Here is an 18,645-nt window from a genome sequence, read left to right as displayed (position 1 = left end):
GCCAGCATTCCAAAGTCCTGATATTGTCTTAGTCACTCGTCTCTGGACTCTCTCCAATGTTGAGATATTGAGTGACCAAATTTGAGCACAATAGTTCAAGTATGGTCTGACTAGTGCTTTATACAGTGGCACAACCACTTCCTTATCCCTACATGTTAAAGTACTTCTTATCATAGTAGCACTGCGATGTGCAGCCTTTGCACCACTTGCTATATGCTCTCTAAACTTCAATTTGCTGTCAACCATCACTCACAAATTTCAAATCTCAACCATTTTCTTCGGAACGGCACCATCAATATAGTACACAACCTTATATTTCTGCACTTCAAAATGCAACAATTTGCACTTATTAATATTAAAACTACAACATCACTCCTTTGTCCAAGTCAATAGTCTATTCAAATCTTCTTGGAGAGAATTAATATCAGCAGTGCTACTTATAATTCTCCTCATCTTTGCATCATCAGCAAACAACTGAAGATTCCCAGTCACTCCACATGCTATATCATTTGCAAACAAGTTAAATAGCACAGGCCTAAGAACAAAGGTTACCCTCCTTTTTTGAGACATTGTTCCATCATACACAACTTGCTAGTATTGTTCAGAGATCCAACCTCCGATCCATTTAACCAATATACTATCTATTTCTATCTTCTGCAACTTGTACACCAACTTATCAAACACTTTTAATAGAATTTGTGGTAATCTATCGAATACTTTTGCAAAGTCCAAGAATATCGCTCTACATAATTCTCCCTTATCTAACACTTGTTACACTATCTTTATTGCTGAAACAGGACCTACTCTTTACAAATACATGCTGATCATCATAAAGAATTCTATTCCATCAACCCAATCCTGTATTCTATTCCTAACCAATCTCTCCAACAACACCTTAACCACAACTACAATTATACAAACAGGTCTGTAATATAATATAATAAGACTATAACACAGAACACTGGAATAAGATAACATTTATTTTAATTGATAATTCAATTGTTTCATCCTAAGGATGTCTTTGGGTATAAACATATAAACTAGTAGACAAGTCAGTAAGGACTAACAAAGGTGACAACTGTTATGCAGTTATAGAAGAGGCTAATGGTATTTTAAAATATTTCTAATTGTTCAGAATGTTGTGTGTGTGTTTACGTATTCACTGAATGTGCTTGGCCAATGAAGGCTATTGAGATATTGAGTTAATATTTAGATGTTAGGATCTAATGCCATTTCCACAAATTCCCAGATTTTTCTCTCTGTTGTATTATAGCAATGGTGTAATAGTTCCAGTTTATCCCTTAAAACTTATGTCTCATTTGTGAAGTGTCTTGTGGGTAGCTGAAGAGAGCATATAATGACAAAGCTGAGGCTTCACTCCTATGGTGTTCAATATCTCAAATGTGTTCTTCAATACATTGTTCAGTTGATTTTTCTCTCTGTCCATAGTAAGATGACCAGCAATTTCACTGCAGCTGATAAACACACAGATATTGAAGTGGGCTATGTCGAGGTTTTGTGAATCAGAGTAGTGATAAAGGGTGGTAAATACTACTTTGATTTTATATTTCTTAGCTAGTTTTACGGAAGTGTGATGAATCCTCTGTTTTCTTTTTCATTAGAAATTTCTCTGGTCTCATGGGTCTGTTGAGTAGTCTGGAGATGATGTGGTCATTATAGCCAGTTTTGAAGCAGAGTGTTTCTTAAATGTTGAAGTTCTTTGCTTAGTTCATTAGTTCATCCTTGTCAGTGATGGGTCAGCAGGCTCTTGCTCCTAGCGTGGAAATAATATCCGATTTTTGAGGTCTATTATTATCATTATTATTTTGCGGCATCTCCAAGGAGTCCAAAGACTCGTCGAGGGAGGACACCCTACTCTACAAATCTAAGTCTCCACCATTATATCACACCTCTACTACCATCATCTACATCAGTGTTTCCCAAATTTTTCCTACAGCGGAACACTTCACAAATCCTGAAATTTTAATGGAATACCTTGGTTAGAGTCGCAGCATTTAAAACCATTCCAGGCTCATATTAATATTAATTTTGATAATTTTTCACAGAACACTTATTCACTTTCTGCGGAACACAATTTGGGAAACCCTGATCTACATCAATGCCATCTCTGCTCACCACCACTAATATTGTTTGTCTGTAAATTGTGTGTGTTCTGAAAGGCTGATTTGTCTGTATGCGGGATGAAAAACCCGAGTTTCCTGGAGGAAAAAACCTTTCAATTGAAAAAATCCGTATAAAGATTCCTTCTGCCATTAAGAAAATTGAATTTAGGCCTTTTCCAATCGAAGAGTGCAACGTGGCATTGTTCTTCCAATTGCACTACGAAGGTACTTATGATAGTCCCCGGGTTACGAACAAGATATGTTCCCATAAACGTCTTTAAGTTGGATTTGTATGTAACTCGGATCCCTAATGAACAGCACATACATGGTAATAATAATAAAGAAATATATAAAATTTATTATATATTAAAATTTATATAATTTTAATAAATTCTACTTTATATAAAATAAAATAATAAAAACAGTTCCAAGAACCAATCTTCAAACATTGGCAAGTGTGACCCAGGCCCTTAAATTTGACTTCCAATAATGGGAAGAGCTGCTTTAATAATGCGGTGAAGTGCAGGTTTGTTTACATGCGCAAAAGAAGCTAGTTTGTGAATTATTAATTTAATTAATAATTATCCTTATGGGGAGCCTTGGGAGTCTGTTTTTAAGTACAGAACGCTGTAAGTTTGGTTGTCCATAACTCAGGGACTGCCTGTATTATATTATAATAGGTACTACATGAAAAAGTTACACCATTACTAACTTCTGATCAACAATCTGTCAAGACTCCAACATTATCAGATCATATATTTCTGTCTTTTAAGGCAGTTTTTACTATTTCTGTGTATTTTACTTGGTCTTCCTCTGTGTCTTTTTCCTGCCAACTTGGCAAAGAACACTTGTTTTGTTAATCTTTTCTATCCCATCTGATTTTACATCTACCTCAACTGATCTTCCTGTACCCCCTTCAATTCTGACTGCTGACTTATATGAGCATTTTAAACTACTTCTTTCTTTGCACATTTTATGTCCTTTCCAGATCTATAAAACTTAAATAAGATCTTTGTTATATTCCCATAATTTCTCAAGTATGTCTTAAAGTGGAAATCTGATCCTGACAACTCCTATTTGGCTTGAATCTATTTGCTCCAAGTTTCTATTTCACAAGTTTTCTTAACCTATTCTCAAGTATGCTGTTGTTTTTCATATGTATGCTTGTATGTGTGAATTTGTTCATACATGATAGATAAATAGGAGAATAAAATCACCAAAACATGAAATTTTGTTAAACTCATATGCGTTTTTTCACTGGGTGACTATATTTTGCACTACCAAGTAACAACAGGTGAACGCAAAAAATGCTGCCTTGCTGAACATAGATGACCTGCAGAGGAATAAACAAAACACACCCACACACCTCAATCTCTTTCTCTCTCTCTCTCTTTTGTTCTCTTACTACGACATACCCACATATACTGCAGTATACTGTATTGTCCTATGAGTAATCACACTCTTCTGTGTTTGTCTTTCCTTGATAAAGGTGTTTAATATAGCATACCAACTGTGAATAACCATACTGGCTATAAGAATCCAAATAGTGAACGAAAGCCTTAAGTATTGAGGAAAATAATACAGAATTTTGAGAGGAAACAAGATATCATGAGCACAGTATGCTTAAAGGAATCCACATTGTGTACCATCAAAAATAAAGAAACTCATTGAAATGTAGAGCCAGAAAGTGAAATATTAAAATGGAAGATATTATGGGTCCATCCATAACTTAAAAGTTTTGAAATTTACCAGAGAGAAAATAACCTTTGGCATTGGAGTTGCCTCAATATTCACTAGTTAAAAAAACATGAGCTCTGACTAGGAGCCTGTGTGTGTTCATCTTTTATTAGTACTTAAAATTAGGTTTCACTGGCCCAATAGCTGTTGGTTCTCATCAGAGACTAGGCAGAAACCTAAAGAGAGCAAAACCTTTGTTCATTGCCTTAGCAGTCTTATGTTGAAAATTATGTTCATCATAAATGAACTCTTAGTAGGTGCATAATCAATTACTGAAATGTAGAGCTGAAAGGTTTCAATTTGGCATAAGTAAGATATTAAAATAGAGGATATTGTAGATACATTCCTATTTTTGATTTCTAAGGATTGCTACATAAGAATGATATATTCATAGTATTGCCAAGGTATTCAACAGAGAGCCTTTGCTCCTGTTCAATTCCTGGTTTTTCCCTGCTCTCTGATGAGAACCAACAGCTATCAGGCCATTGCAACCTAATTTTAAGCACATGAAAGGTGAACATATGGGCCCCCTTGAGCAAAGTTGATGTCTTTTTAAGTACTGTATATCGAGGCAGCTCCAATGCCAAAAGTAACCTTCTTATAAGTTCTCTGGTAAATTTTGAAACTGTTAATTTTCTTTCTATATTTGGCTATAAGATACAGATAGATCCACAATATCTTCCATTTTAATTTAAAAGAAACTTAATCAGAAATACAGTATTTCCGTATTTATTAGCAATTAAATATGCTTAAAACTATGGAAACATTTTTTATTGGGTTTGTTATTTTCTGTTTAGTGTACAGTATAACTTACAAGATTATACAGGTTTGAGTGTTCTGCCCTATTTTTCCATAATCCTTGTTATTTTTCTTGCACACAATTCTATAATGCAGTGATTTTTAGGAACACATTTACCAATTTATGGGAAAAACAAAAGTAGTTACATAAATCTTACATAAAACATCCGGGTGAAATCCCGTATAATTCTCATTAAGTTTTATTTGCCTTTTTTTTTTTTTTTAAACAAATGAGCACTATGGATAAGAGCTATACTCCAGTCATCTGAAATTTGCCCTTCAGCCATGCCTTCTGAAATTTGCCCTTCAGCCATGCCTTCTGAATTATGCCTTGCAGCCACTGTAAAACTTTTATACCTCCATATCTAATTATTTCTGATGAATAGTATCTACTCTGATATGATTGATCTGATATAATGCTAATGAGGTTATTAGCAAACTGTTTAGATAAAGCCTGTTTTACACTTTACATTCTAATCTGTGTGAGAATTTATAGATAGGAAGTAGTTCTTGCTTGATTCCAACAGGAATTGATCAAACCTGATAATATACATCCTTTTCAAGAACTGGTAATCTACCAATGTGTTAGAACAGTGATACCCACTTTATCAATCCAACTTTTTTTTTATTACTTATTTCCTCAATGTATTTATTAACCTGTTTATTTATTTGCTTTTTAACTTTGGATTTACACATTATGCTCTTATCATGCTGCCCACTATTAAAAAACTCAAGCCAGCAACAGTGATATTGTTGCGAAATATCAAAATACAAAAAATGCCTTTGCATTTGGGGATGCCATCTTTTTTAGTTGTGTTACTTATGATGTATACCTGATAAATACAACTTCTTCTTTGAAATAGTGAAGAACTGGTCTTATGGAGTATTCTACTGCATTTCTTTTAAATAATTGATATTTATTTGAGCAGTTTTAAATATTTTACATACATTTATTTATATACCACATATTTATCTTGATATAATACACTTTATTATATAGGAGGTTTCTTCGAAAACCAAATGTAGCAGAAGCAAGTGAGCAATTCAGTGAGTAAGGTGTTTTTTATTATATTTATCCATATAAAGGACATAATATATCCATTCAAGTTCTATTTTCAGTAATTTATTTATTTAGTTTTTACTTTTATAAATTGCATGATATAGGGCATACAAGTGACCTGTAAAAATTTATATGGACTTTTATTTTTTTGACTCCCTATAAACCAGGCTAATGATTTTTTTATTATATTTAAAAAATATTGTTAGCTAAAACATGCAATACTTCGAAAACTTTGAAAAAAAATCGATCTGGTATGATGATTTTTTATGTAAATGCATCATGCTATATGCATGTTTAATATTTTTGTAATGACAAATATTAAACTTTGAATATCAACAAAGAAATATTACAGAATATTTGAAAATCATGAAAAAGCATAAGAAACTGTCCTTCCAGCTCAATATAATTGTTTTCAAACATTTAAAGACCACAAAGGTCTTGAAGAGGATATATTAGGACAAGATAGTTTTTACATCTTTTAGCTAACATGACAAAATTGTAAGTTTATGCGTATTTATAAATGAATATATAGGGCATTTATAAATGAATGCCCTATATATGATAGGGCATCCCTATATATGATTCATGAATATTGATAATTTCACTGTTGAATGTTTGATATGCAAAATATCTGCTATACAGATGATTTGCATGTGTCACATCAGTACATGCTGAAAATGCCAACCATAGTTAAGAAATTAAAAAAAAAAAAGAAAATGCATCATGAATTAAAAAATCATTGATCAGTGTTGGGGAAAAAAAAAAGTTGTGATTTCCACAGCATGAATGGTTGTAAATCCACAGTACATTAGAACCGTGGGCATTCTAATGATTTTTTTAATCATTATGTAAACAATAATAAATTTTTTTTTAAAAATCTGGAACCCCTGCTCTAGAGATCAAACGTGGAACTTTTTCAAGCCACTTCCGGTCTCCAGTAAACAGGGCAATGCCCTCTCACTAGAGAATAAAATTCATTGTGATTATAAATATCCATTCCACTATAGGATTTGAACCTACAAGTTTTTTCATTTGATAGTGGGTTGCATTATGAAAGATAAAAAAAGTTTATTACAAGTCCACTGCTTGTTTCATTTTAGAAAAAAATCTTAGATGGATGAGATCATATTAATACTGATTTTGTATTTCTTATTTTTAATTTTTTTTTATTTGCAATATAAATATAAAATATAAAAAAATATTATTAAACCTGCATGGAGTCAAAAGACTTATGATGATAAAGACAACATGAAAACTGAAGATAAGGATATCCTGCATGTCTGGAATAATTACTTTGAAAGACTGTTTAACAAAACATGCAGTGACCAATAGTAGAAAATTTTCAAGAGGAATGCAAACAGCATTACATATACTTTAGAGAAAAAGCTATCAGAAACTTGAAGTATGGAAAAGTAGTTGGAGTAGATGATATTCGACCAGAAATGCTTAAATATGGAGGTATAACAGTCCTGCAGTAACTTCACTATATAAGTTAGAGGGCCTGGTCAAAAAGTAGAATTCCAGAAGATTGGATTAGAGCAACTTATGTTTCCCATGTATAAAAAAGGGAATAAAGCTGAATGTGAAAATTATAGAAGAATTTCTCTACTAAATGTTCCAGGTAAGATTTATCAAGCATACTTATTAAGAAGATGAGAAAAATTGTGAAAGAGAAACTTGGCGAGATCAAGCTGGGTCTAGGCCAAATATAAGTTGTCAAGATCAGATTTTCACTTTGCAACTAATAGTTGAAAAATCATGGGAATATGACAAGGATCTGTACTTTAGTTTTGTAGATCTGGAAAAGGCATATGATAAGGTGCCCAGAGAAAAGCTTTTCAGAACATTACAATTATATGAGTAAACGGAATATTATACAGAGCAATATATAGTCTGTATTTAAGTTGTCAGTCAGCAGTTAGAATTGATGGAAATACAGGGAGATGATTTGATGTAAAATCCAGGATAAGACAAAGATGCACATTATTGCCACTCTTATTCATCATTCATATGGATCATATTATTAAAGAAAGCCACATTAGGCCTAATATTAGAATTGGAGATGTCAAACTCAGCTCTTTACTTGATGCAAATGATGATATACTCCTAAAAACATTTAGTGCAAGTCTCTAGGATTCTCTAACTAAATTGAAAATAGCTGTAACAAATTAGGATGAAACTCAGCACTAGAAAGACCAAAACTATGAAAATAGGTAGGAACATAAGAAACTTTAGAACAAGTAAAATATTTCAGCTTAGAGACAGTTTTTAGTGAAGATGGCAAATTAAATTTGGAAATAGACAAGGGAATAAGCAAAGCTGGTATGGTGGGAAGCTAGTTGAATAAATTTATATGGAATAAGTAGAATTCATAAGAGAACTTAGCCCAAACACCAAACTATCAGTACAAGAGTGTTCAAAACAGTTTTAAGTTATGATTTGAGAGTTGGGTTAGAAATATAGTTCTTGATCAAAGACCAGAGACCAGATGTGAGTTCTGAGAAAAATCAGTGCCATGTTGTTAGCATTCAAGAATGTGTCTGCAGAGCTAATCTAGGTGGTATGGACACTTAAATAGAATGGATGAGGAAAGGTTAGCTAAACAGGCGTTTGATGCTAAGATTGCAGGAAAGAGACCCAGAAGAAGATCAAGGTCTAGCTGGATTGATTCAGTCAGAAGTGCCTTAGAAGCATGAAATGTTAGATACAACAATATTGGAGTGCTGATAAGTAATAAACTAATTTAGAGGAAATTGTTGATAGGAGATTAATAATAATAATGTAAAATTAATCATGTAGTGTTGTCATAGCAGTCTGAACATCCTTTGAGGATACATATGAGTAAATTGATGACATCATACGTTTTAATATGATTTTACTATAACTTTCATGATTTTTCTCAGAATTCTTGTAACTGTGATTCTTGTTCTTTTGATCAACTGTTTAATTTCTAATCCAACTTTCGGACTCATAAGTTAAAAGTGTATATTGCTAGTTTAGTCTATTGGATACTTTTATTTGGAATAAGATAAATTATTACAGTCTGGTATAAGTGCTACAGGTATTTTTTGCTTTATAAGAAAAAAAAAGTTTTTAATGTATTTGATATTCTCTTTGTTTTGAGGAATAAAGCCCATTTTTTCCTGCATTTTATCATCTAGAAACCAGCAGAAACTGTCAGATCAGACAGATCAATGCCTACTTTTTTTTTTTTTTTTTTTTTTTTTTTTTTTTTTTTTTTTTAACTGTCATTCCTGTATTCTGTTTTCCTGAACATTGTTCCAGTTAATTATTTTCTTTCTAAATCTTGGTTCTTCACTTTTCCATTGTTTTACTTTTCCCCCCTAAACTTGTATTTTATATATTCTTGGTATTTTTTTCTGAATTTATTCTCTTTAGATGTTCACACTACATGTCCAAACGATTTTAAGCTGGAGTTTAAAAGTAACTCTTCAACACTTTCTAGTTCCAACACTTCTGATGTTCAAAATTCTTTTCTTGTTTTTTTTTGTCAATATTGTCTTCAAAGCTTTTATTTTCAGTCTGAATTCCACTTATATCCCAATTTTGACATTTTTTTAAATAACATACAAAATGCTTTCTTTCAACAGAATTTCTATAATACATAGATTTATTGATTTATTTTCAGACATTTTGTCCAAAGAATTGCAACAACAAGAATGTCCTCATTATGCTGCTTTTTGTTGTTTAGCTGTTGCTCGGTAAGTTTGTTTCCAACATGGCATGCATTTAATGACTATATTTTTATTATATAAATTTTTTAATATTTTATTTTTAGGTAATGAATATCAGTTATTCATTAGTCTCTTTACATGATTATGTTGTTATTATTAAGAGAGACTTCCAGGAAGTCAGGGACTCATCAAGGGAAGACCATATACATCTTTTCTTGAATTTATTCACACATTACCTGCACTCACCACCTCCAAAGGCAATCCATTCCACTCATGTGCCACTCTATGAGGGAAAAAAAATCTAGCTCTCACTGCCTTCTTCACTGCATTCATACTCAACTTTCATGAATGGCTTCTCATCCTCTCCCTACACTCCATAAAATGAAAATTCCTTTCACAAGTTTTTAAGTCTTAATCACATCATTCTTTTCATCCTTTCTTTCTCTTATTTGCCACTGTCTACAGTCCACAAATTCTCAATCTTGGAAAGAAGTTAACAGATCCCCCCCCCCCCCCCATGGACAAGGTGCATCATCCATGTAATGAGTCACATGTTTGTAGCCAGTATAAATTGGAGGAATATGGTGCTCCCAAGTAAGTCAGTGCAACTGTGTTCCACAATCCTGATATCATGTTTAACACTATCATCATTAGCATAAGTTAAAAATTAGTATGAACACGGTCTTGTATACTGCTAGTTTAGTATTTTGAATAAGTCTACTTGGAATAAGATAAATTATTACACTCTGGCTTTAAATGTTACTGGTGTTTTTGTTTTATATAAAAAATAACTTTGTAATGTATTTGATTTCTAAATTCATCTCCACTATATCAGCATCACCATGGAAACCAGAGGACCAGATCTGCACACAGTAGTCCAAGTGAGACTGTATTAAGGCTTTATATTTATTATAAATTTATTATATAAATTTTTAAAATATTTTTAGGTAAAAAAGACCATTTATTCTAATTTAATTTAGGATTAATATTCCAGCATAAAACAACTGTTTGTCCTAATTTTTTACATAAAAGATCACTATTACTGAAAAGAGCATTAATTCATCCATAGTGTTATTTTTTAATCTATATTAACTCCAAACACAAGAAGCTGCAATACCTATAACACATTAATATTATGTGTGGTCAATTTTATATACTTATAAAATACAGACATAAATATTATTTAAAAGTATGCATATTTCAAACATTTGTACTGCTTGGAAAGAAGTTAACAGAGACACCCCCTCCCCCATGGACAAGGTGCATCATGCCATGTAACGAGTCACATGTTTGTAGCCAGTATAAATTGAAGGAATATGATGCTCCCAAGTAAGTCAGTGCAACTGTGTCCTGGTGAAATGGCTGTGAGAATGGAACTGACAGAATTTTAAAGAGGTGTTGTCATAGGATGCCATGTTGCAGGCCTATCTAGCAAATTGTTGACAAATTGGGCCATCCTAGGTCAACAATCAGGGATACCATACTGAGATGGAAGTGCAAGGAGGCAACTGCAAGTGCTACCACAGTGGATGATCTACCACATTCACTGAACATGACCATAGAGTACTACAAGTATGATATGTAAAAACTACCATTTGTCAGCCACCAAGTTGAAATACAGAGTTCTGAGCACTGACTGAAACACAAATCTGCACAAAAATACTTAGATCTGAAGATCACAAAGCGGGTTTCTTTGGTTGGACCTCAATATGCAAGCCCCATATTACCTGAACCAATGTGCAGCATTGTCAGTGGGACATGCTGCATCCTCTACATCCTCTACTGAGTAGATGGATGGTTGTTGTGGGTGCCTGGTGAAAATCTCTTACCACATTGTGTAACCCCAGTTGGTTGTGGTTTCTGATTTGGCCTCGGTTTGTGGTGCCACGAATTGAACTCCGAGAGTTATCTGAACATTCTGAATGATGCAATATCTCCTACTTTGTGGTGTTTCTACAGAAGTGACCATTGTTCATCAAGAGATTGTACTGTGTCATAAGGTGCTGCTGTTGACTGCGTAGTTTGTGGACATGAACATTACCCCACTTGACAGGCCTCCACAGAGCCCTGATCTCAATCCTATCAAACATCTGTAGGATGAACTGGATCATCCAGTAAGGTCAAGGGACATCCATTCCACAACACTCCAGGCCCTCATTTACATGCCTACAAGAAGAATAGTTCAAAATTCTCATTGAAAATTCCTCCTTTCACTGCGATGACTGCAGCAATCCCATGGATTGCTGCAGTCATCTGCAAGATCTGAAAGGACGTCCTAAATCTTATTAAGGTGGGTGGCCATGGCTGTTTGTTCCTTACGCTATAGCGTCATTGACTTTTTACAAGCAGTGTATATTATATATGTATGCATATTCTTTTTCCTGACATCATCCCGTTTTTGAATCTAGTCCGTTATTCATGTTGGGAGCAATAAAAAAAAAGTTACACATCAGATCACACATCTAGCCTGATGGACAAAAATTATTTTCATGATCTTCAATATTAAATGGCTTATCATTTTAAATGTTTTTTGTACCGATTTCCAAAATGTTTCGACTGTGTGCTATGCTATCTGCAGTTTGTTTAAACTACTATTTTCTTGTATGTACAGTTTTTTTAGTGCTTCTGATAATGTTAGTAAAATTGCTCTTGCTCATGAAATTAGTCTGTTAAATATAATTTATTGCTCTTTATTGATCTCTAAATACTCACATATAAGTTTAGATTAATATTATAGTTAAAATTTTTCCTGTAGAAATTTTAACTTCGTTATTATTAAGTTCATGTTTGGTTTACATTTGCCAAATACATGTGTAACATGCATACCTTTGGTATTTTTATTAGCACTAAAAGTGTATAATATTCAAATGCCTTTTCTATTGCTGACATACATCACTTTCAGTATTTATTATTATTTTTTTTTTAAATTCAACATCAGTAATGCTATAATTTATAATAATTATAGCATTACTGATGTTGAATACCTAATTCATTCATATCTGTTGCTGTATTTGGGCCATTGATCATGCAATGTATAACCTCTCCCAGCCAAGTCATTCCCACGATAATTGCCTGTTTTTAGAAATGGGGCTTTGGCAAGGTGAATATGACACCTTAAAAGCATACTTTCCCTAGTTGGAGGAAATGTTTTTCATCATAGGATGAAACACCACTACCTTGCTTATTGATACGTGATGTGGGCATTGTCATGTTTCATTTCTAGAGTAGGGTTTCTAGTTGCCCCCTTCTTTCCTTTCCTATATAGAATGCAGATATGAGTCTTCATATTCATGCTCTCCACTATATTAAATTAGAGGATAATGTCTCCAACTAGGGGTGCTTAAGGGTCAAAGCTGTATAACTGAGAGGAGACCTCCACATAGCCTTTAAAGGAATGCGGAGAACCGACCAGGGCTTCTGACCTAATGTCCAATCCTCACCTTCTCGTGGTGCACCCTGTTGGGTGCACCACGAGAAGGTGAGGATTGGACATTAGGTCAGAATGGATACTGAATGAACGAGGATGGGTTGGCTTGTAGTGTATTCTTATTGGCTTAAACTAATATATAAAATGATGGTACAACATGACAAAATGTCATGCCGGCTGGTTAAACAAGGCCCCCGTTGTTTTCGCCAGGGAACCAGGGCGAACAGCGAAAAGTCAGCTACTGGAACAAATCTGAAAGCACACCCCAACTCAACATCACCAGAGTTAAAGATTGGTACTATCAACATAAGAAGCCTGAATGGCAAAGAAATGGAGCTAACTGAGGAATTAGATAAGTACCAGATCAACATAATAGGGGTGACCGAAACAAAAAAGACAAAAACTGGTGAGATCTTTCTGAACAATAAATACAAAATGTTATAAGGAAATGACAATCAAGGAAAAGAAGAAGTAGCCATAGTATTCATCACAAAATACGAGGCTAATCTTCTTGAATGGTAGGCAGTCTCAAGTAGAGTGATGTGGGCAAATATCAGATTGGGGAATTGGACAATGAGACTTATTTGTGCCTATGGTCCCAGAAGGTTCTACTGGTAGAAGTGGAAGAATTTTTTGATGCTTTAGAAAAAGCAACTGACACAATGAAAAAGGAAAAGTTGGTCCTTGTTGGGGATCTAAATAGCAGAGTAGGAAATGATTATCAGACATACAAAAATATTTTGGGAAAATTTGGAGAAAAGAGCAAAGCCAATAATAATGGCAAATACCTGTTGGATTTCTGCTCAGATCATGGATTGGTTATTACTAACACCATGTACCTACATAAAAATGTCCACAAATTCACATGGAGAGAAGAGGCAAGGAATAAGAAAAGTCTCATTGACTATGTTATTGTTGATAGTGATGTTCTCTCCCTGGTGCAGGACACCAGAGTGTACAGAGAATTTGAAATTGGAAGCGATCACTATTTAGTCTTGAGCAGGATAAAATTGAATTTCATATTGAAAAGAATAACATGTAAGAAAGTTTTAAAGCGAATAAAAGTTGAGCAGCTCTCAGATGTGAACTGTAGACTAAAATATGCAAAGATTATTGAAGAAAAAATGAAAGAGTTTGAGAACAGAAACCAAACTTTGGAGATTCAGTGACAAGCCTTGAAGAAAACCCTGATTGATTCAGCCAGAGAGGCATGTGGTGACGTTGTCTGCGAGGATAGAAAAATTAGAACTCCATGGTAGACACAGGAAGTTAAAGAGGCAGTGAAGGAAAAGAAGAAAGCATATCAAAAGTTTCTGGCAAATAAGTTAGATTGTGCTCTTAGAGAATACAGAGACAAATGTAAGAAAGACTTATTTGTGCCTATGGTCCCACAGAAGGTTCTACTAAGGTAGAAGTGGAGGAATTTTTTGAGGCTTTAGAAAAAGCAACTGACACAATGAAAAAGGAAAAGTTGGTTGGTCCTTGTTGGGGATCTAAATAGTAGAGTAGGAAATGATTGTGAGACATACAAAAATATTTTGGGAAAATTTGGAGAAAAGAGCAAAGCTAATAATAATGGCAAATATCTGTTGGATTTCTGCTCAGGACATGGACTGGTTATTACTAACACCATGTTCCAACATAAAAATGTGCACAAATTCACATGGAGAGAAGAGGCTAGGAATAAGAAAAGTCTCATTGACTATGTTATTGTTGATAGTGATGTTTTCTCCCTGGTGCAGGACACCAGAGTGTACAGAGGATTTGAAATTGGAAGTGATCACTATTTAGTCTTACGCAAGATAAAATTGAATTTCATATTGAAAAGAATAACATGTAAGAAAGTTTTAAAGCGAATAAAAGTTGAGCAGCTCTCAGATGTAAACTGTAGACTAAAATACAGAAATATTATTGAAAAGAAAATGAAAGAGTTTGAGAACAGGAATCAAACCTTGGAGATTCAGTGGCAAACTCTGAAGGAAACATTGATTGATTCTGCCAGAGAGGCATGTGGTGAGGTTGTGTGCAAAGATAAAAAAATCAGAACTCCCTGGTGGACACAGGAAGTTAAAGAGGCAGTGAAGGAAAAGAAGAAAGCATATCAAAAGTTTCTGGCAAATAAGTCAGCTTTTACTCTTACAGAATACAGAGACAAATGTAAGAAAGCTAAACAGTGTGTAAAACTAGCTAAACAAAAGTCATGGGAGGACTTTGGCAAGAATATAGAAAATAAATATCAAGAAGGTGGCAAAATATTCTGGAGGTTGTTGAAGAAGCTTAGGAATGGAGGAAAGAGTGCTGTAAAAGAAATTAGAGATGATAAAGGTGAAATGAAAACAGGAGAAAAAGATATCCTTGAAGTATGGAGTAATTACTTTGAAAAACTGCTAAATGAAACAAGCAGTGATGACAGCACAGTGATAAAAAACACTGACCAGGCATGCAGTCAGGAATACATATCCATACTTGAAGTAGAAAAAGCTATCAAAGGCTTGAAATGTGGAAAGGCAGCAGGAGTAGATGATATTCGACCAGAAATGCTGAAGTATGGTGGTATAAGAGTCTTACAGTGGCTGCACTGCATAGTTCAGAAAGCCTGGACAGAGGGACGAATTCCCGATGATTGGAATAGAGCTCTCATAGTACCCATATATAAAAAGGGAAATAAAACTGAATGTGAGAATTACAGAGGTATTTCCCTACTGAGTGTTCCTGGCAAGATCTATGCAAGTATACTTGAGAAACGGTTGAGAAGAATTGTGGAAGAAAAGCTTGGTGAAGAACAAGCTGGATTCAGGCCAAATAGAGGCTGTCAGGATCAGATCTTCACTTTACGACAAATAGTCGAGAAAGCATGGGAATTTAACAAAGATCTGTATTTAAGTTTTGTCGATTTGGAAAAGGCATATGACAAGGTGCCAAGAGAGAAGCTATTCAATACGCTGCAGTTATATGGTGTCAATGGGGCATTATATCAAGCAATACTTAGTCTTTATTTGAGTTGTGAGTCAGCAGTTAGAATTGAAGGAAGTACAGGAAGATGGTTTAATGTTAAATCTGGTGTGAGACAAGGATGTACATTATCCCCTCTGTTATTCATTATCTATATGGATCACATTATGAAGGAATGTGGTATTAAACCTGATATCAAAATTGGAGATGTTAATGTCAGCTCTTTGCTTTATGCGGATGATGTTATACTTCTAAATAAATCCGCTACAAGTCTGCAAGATTCTCTGACTAAATTGAATAGCTGTTGTAATAGATATGGTATGAAGGTCAGCAATAAAAAGACAAAGACAATGAAAATAGGCAGAATCATTGAAAATATCAACTGTGTTGTGAATGGAGAACCTGTGGAACAAGTAAAACATTTCAGCTACTTAGGCACAATTTTTACTGAAGATGGTAAACTAAATATAGAAATAGACAACAGAATCACCAAAGCTGGTATCGTGGGAAGTCAATTGAATAAATTCATATGGAATAAGAAAGAAATTAGTCGGAACACTAAATTAGCTGTATACAAGACTGTGTTCAAACCAATTTTAACTTATGGATCTGAGAGCTGGGTCAGAAGTAAAACACTTGACCAAAGACTAGAGACCGCAGATATGAGAGTCCTGAGAAAGATTAGAGGCGTGAACAGATGGCATCAATGGCAATATCATATTAAAAATGAGGATATTAGGAACTTGACATTGTCAGCATCCAGGAATGCGTTAGCAGAGCTAATCTCAGATGGTATGGTCACTTAAATAGAATGGGAGAGGAAAGATTAGCAAAACAAGTGTTCTCTGCCAGGTTGGCAGGAAAACGACCCAGAGGAAGACCAAGATATAGGTGGATTGATACAGTACAAAGTGCCTTAGACGATAGAAATATCATCATCATCATCATCATCATCAAATTCCTGCCATGTACCCTCAAGGGGTGTACAGGATATGACAGTACTACATGAAAAAATTACATCATTACTAACTTCCTATCTACAATTTTCCTCCAAATCAGTCTGTTACTTGTCAAGACTCCAACATTATCAGATCTTATATTTCTATCGTCTAAGGCACTTTGTATCGTATCAATCCACCTATATCTTGGTCTTCCTCTGGGTCGTTTTCCTGCCAACCTGGCAGAGAACACTTGTTTTGCTAATCTTTCCTCTCCCATTCTATTTAAGTGACCATACCATCTGAGATTAGCTCTGCTAACGCATTCCTGGATGCTGACAATGTCAAGTTCTTTCCTAATATCCTCATTTTTAATATGATATTGCCATTGATGCCATCTGTTCACGCCTCTAATCTTTCTCAGGACTCTCATATCTGCAGTCTCTAGTCTTTGGTCAAGTGTTTTACTTCTGACCCAGCTCTCAGATCCATAAGTTAAAATTGGTTTGAACACAGTCTTGTATACAGCTAATTTAGTGTTCCGACTAATTTCTTTCTTATTCCATATGAATTTATTCAATTGACTTCCCACGATACCAGCTTTGCTGATTCTGTTGTCTATTTCTATATTTAGTTTACCGTCTTCAGTAAAAATTGTGCCTAAGTAGCTGAAATGTTTTACTTGTTCCACAGGTTCTCCATTCACAACACAGTTGACATTTTCAATGATTCTGCCTATTTTCATTGTCTTTGTCTTTTTATTGCTGACCTTCATACCATATCTATTACAACAGCTATTCAATTTAGTCAGAGAATCTTGCAGACTTGTAGCGGATTTATTTAGAAGTATAACATCATCCGCATAAAGCAAAGAGCTGACATTAACATCTCCAATTTTGATATCAGGTTTAATACCACATTCCTTCATGATGTGATCCATATAGATAATGAATAACAGAGGGGATAATGTACATCCTTGTCTCACACCAGATTTAATATTAAACCATCTTCCTGTACTTCCTTCAATTCTAACTGCTGACTCACAACTCAAATAAAGACTAAGTATTGCTTGATATAATGCCCCATTGACACCATATAACTGCAGCGTATTGAATAGCTTCTCTCTTGGCACCTTGTCATATGCCTTTTCCAAATCGACAAAACTTAAATACAGATCTTTGTTATATTCCCATGCTTTCTCGACTATTTGTCGTAAAGTGAAGATCTGATCCTGACAGCCTCTATTTGGCCTGAATCCAGCTTGTTCTTCACCAAGCTTTTCTTCCACAATTCTTCTCAACCGTTTCTCAAGTATACTTGCATAGATCTTGCCAGGAACACTCAGTAGGGAAATACCTCTGTAATTCTCACATTCAGTTTTATTTCCCTTTTTATATATGGGTACTATGAGAGCTCTACTCCAATCATCGGGAATTCGTCCCTCTGTCCAGGCTTTCTGAACTATGCAGTGCAGCCACTGTAAGACTCTTATACCACCATACTTCAGCATTTCTGGTCGAATATCATCTACTCCTGCTGCCTTTCCACATTTCAAGCCTTTGATGGCTTTTTCTACTTCAAGTATGGATATGTATTCCTGACTGCATGCCTGGTCAGTGTTTTTTATCACTGTGCTGTCATCACTGCTTGTTTCATTTAGCAGTTTTTCAAAGTAATTACTCCATACTTCAAGGATATCTTTTTCTCCTGTTTTCATGTCACCTTTATCATCTCTAACTCCTTTTACAGCACTCTTTCCTCCATTCCTAAGCTTCTTCAACAACCTCCAGAATATTTTGCCACCTTCTTGATATTTATTTTCTATATTCTTGCCAAAGTCCTCCCATGACTTTTGTTTAGCTAGTTTTACACACTGTTTAGCTTTCTTACATTTGTCTCTGTAGGAAGTTAGTAA

At 34.4% G+C, this 18,645-nt stretch overlaps 1 protein-coding gene across 2 annotated transcripts in view; it reads left to right on the top strand.

Annotated features, from left to right (window-relative positions):
- Positions 1-18,645, top strand: part of Hap40 (Huntingtin-associated protein 40 kDa) — a 181,678-nt gene that overhangs the window by 24,331 nt on the left and 138,702 nt on the right. For both annotated transcript variants that reach the window (XM_090404771.1, XM_090404780.1), the window contains exons 2-3: positions 5,659-5,705; positions 9,368-9,440. In XM_090404771.1, coding sequence (XP_090260897.1) covers positions 5,659-5,705; positions 9,368-9,440 — 120 coding nt within the window. The remainder of the gene's footprint in view (positions 1-5,658; positions 5,706-9,367; positions 9,441-18,645) is intronic.

This window comes from Typopeltis vanoorti, chromosome 2 (assembly GCF_054136105.1).
Source record: "Typopeltis vanoorti isolate ZY-2024b chromosome 2, IOZ_Tvanoo_1.0, whole genome shotgun sequence".
Taxonomy (NCBI): Eukaryota; Metazoa; Arthropoda; class Arachnida; order Uropygi; family Thelyphonidae; genus Typopeltis; species Typopeltis vanoorti.
The sequence above is the reverse complement of the archived record's forward strand: the minus strand, read 5'-3'. Positions and strand labels throughout refer to the sequence as shown.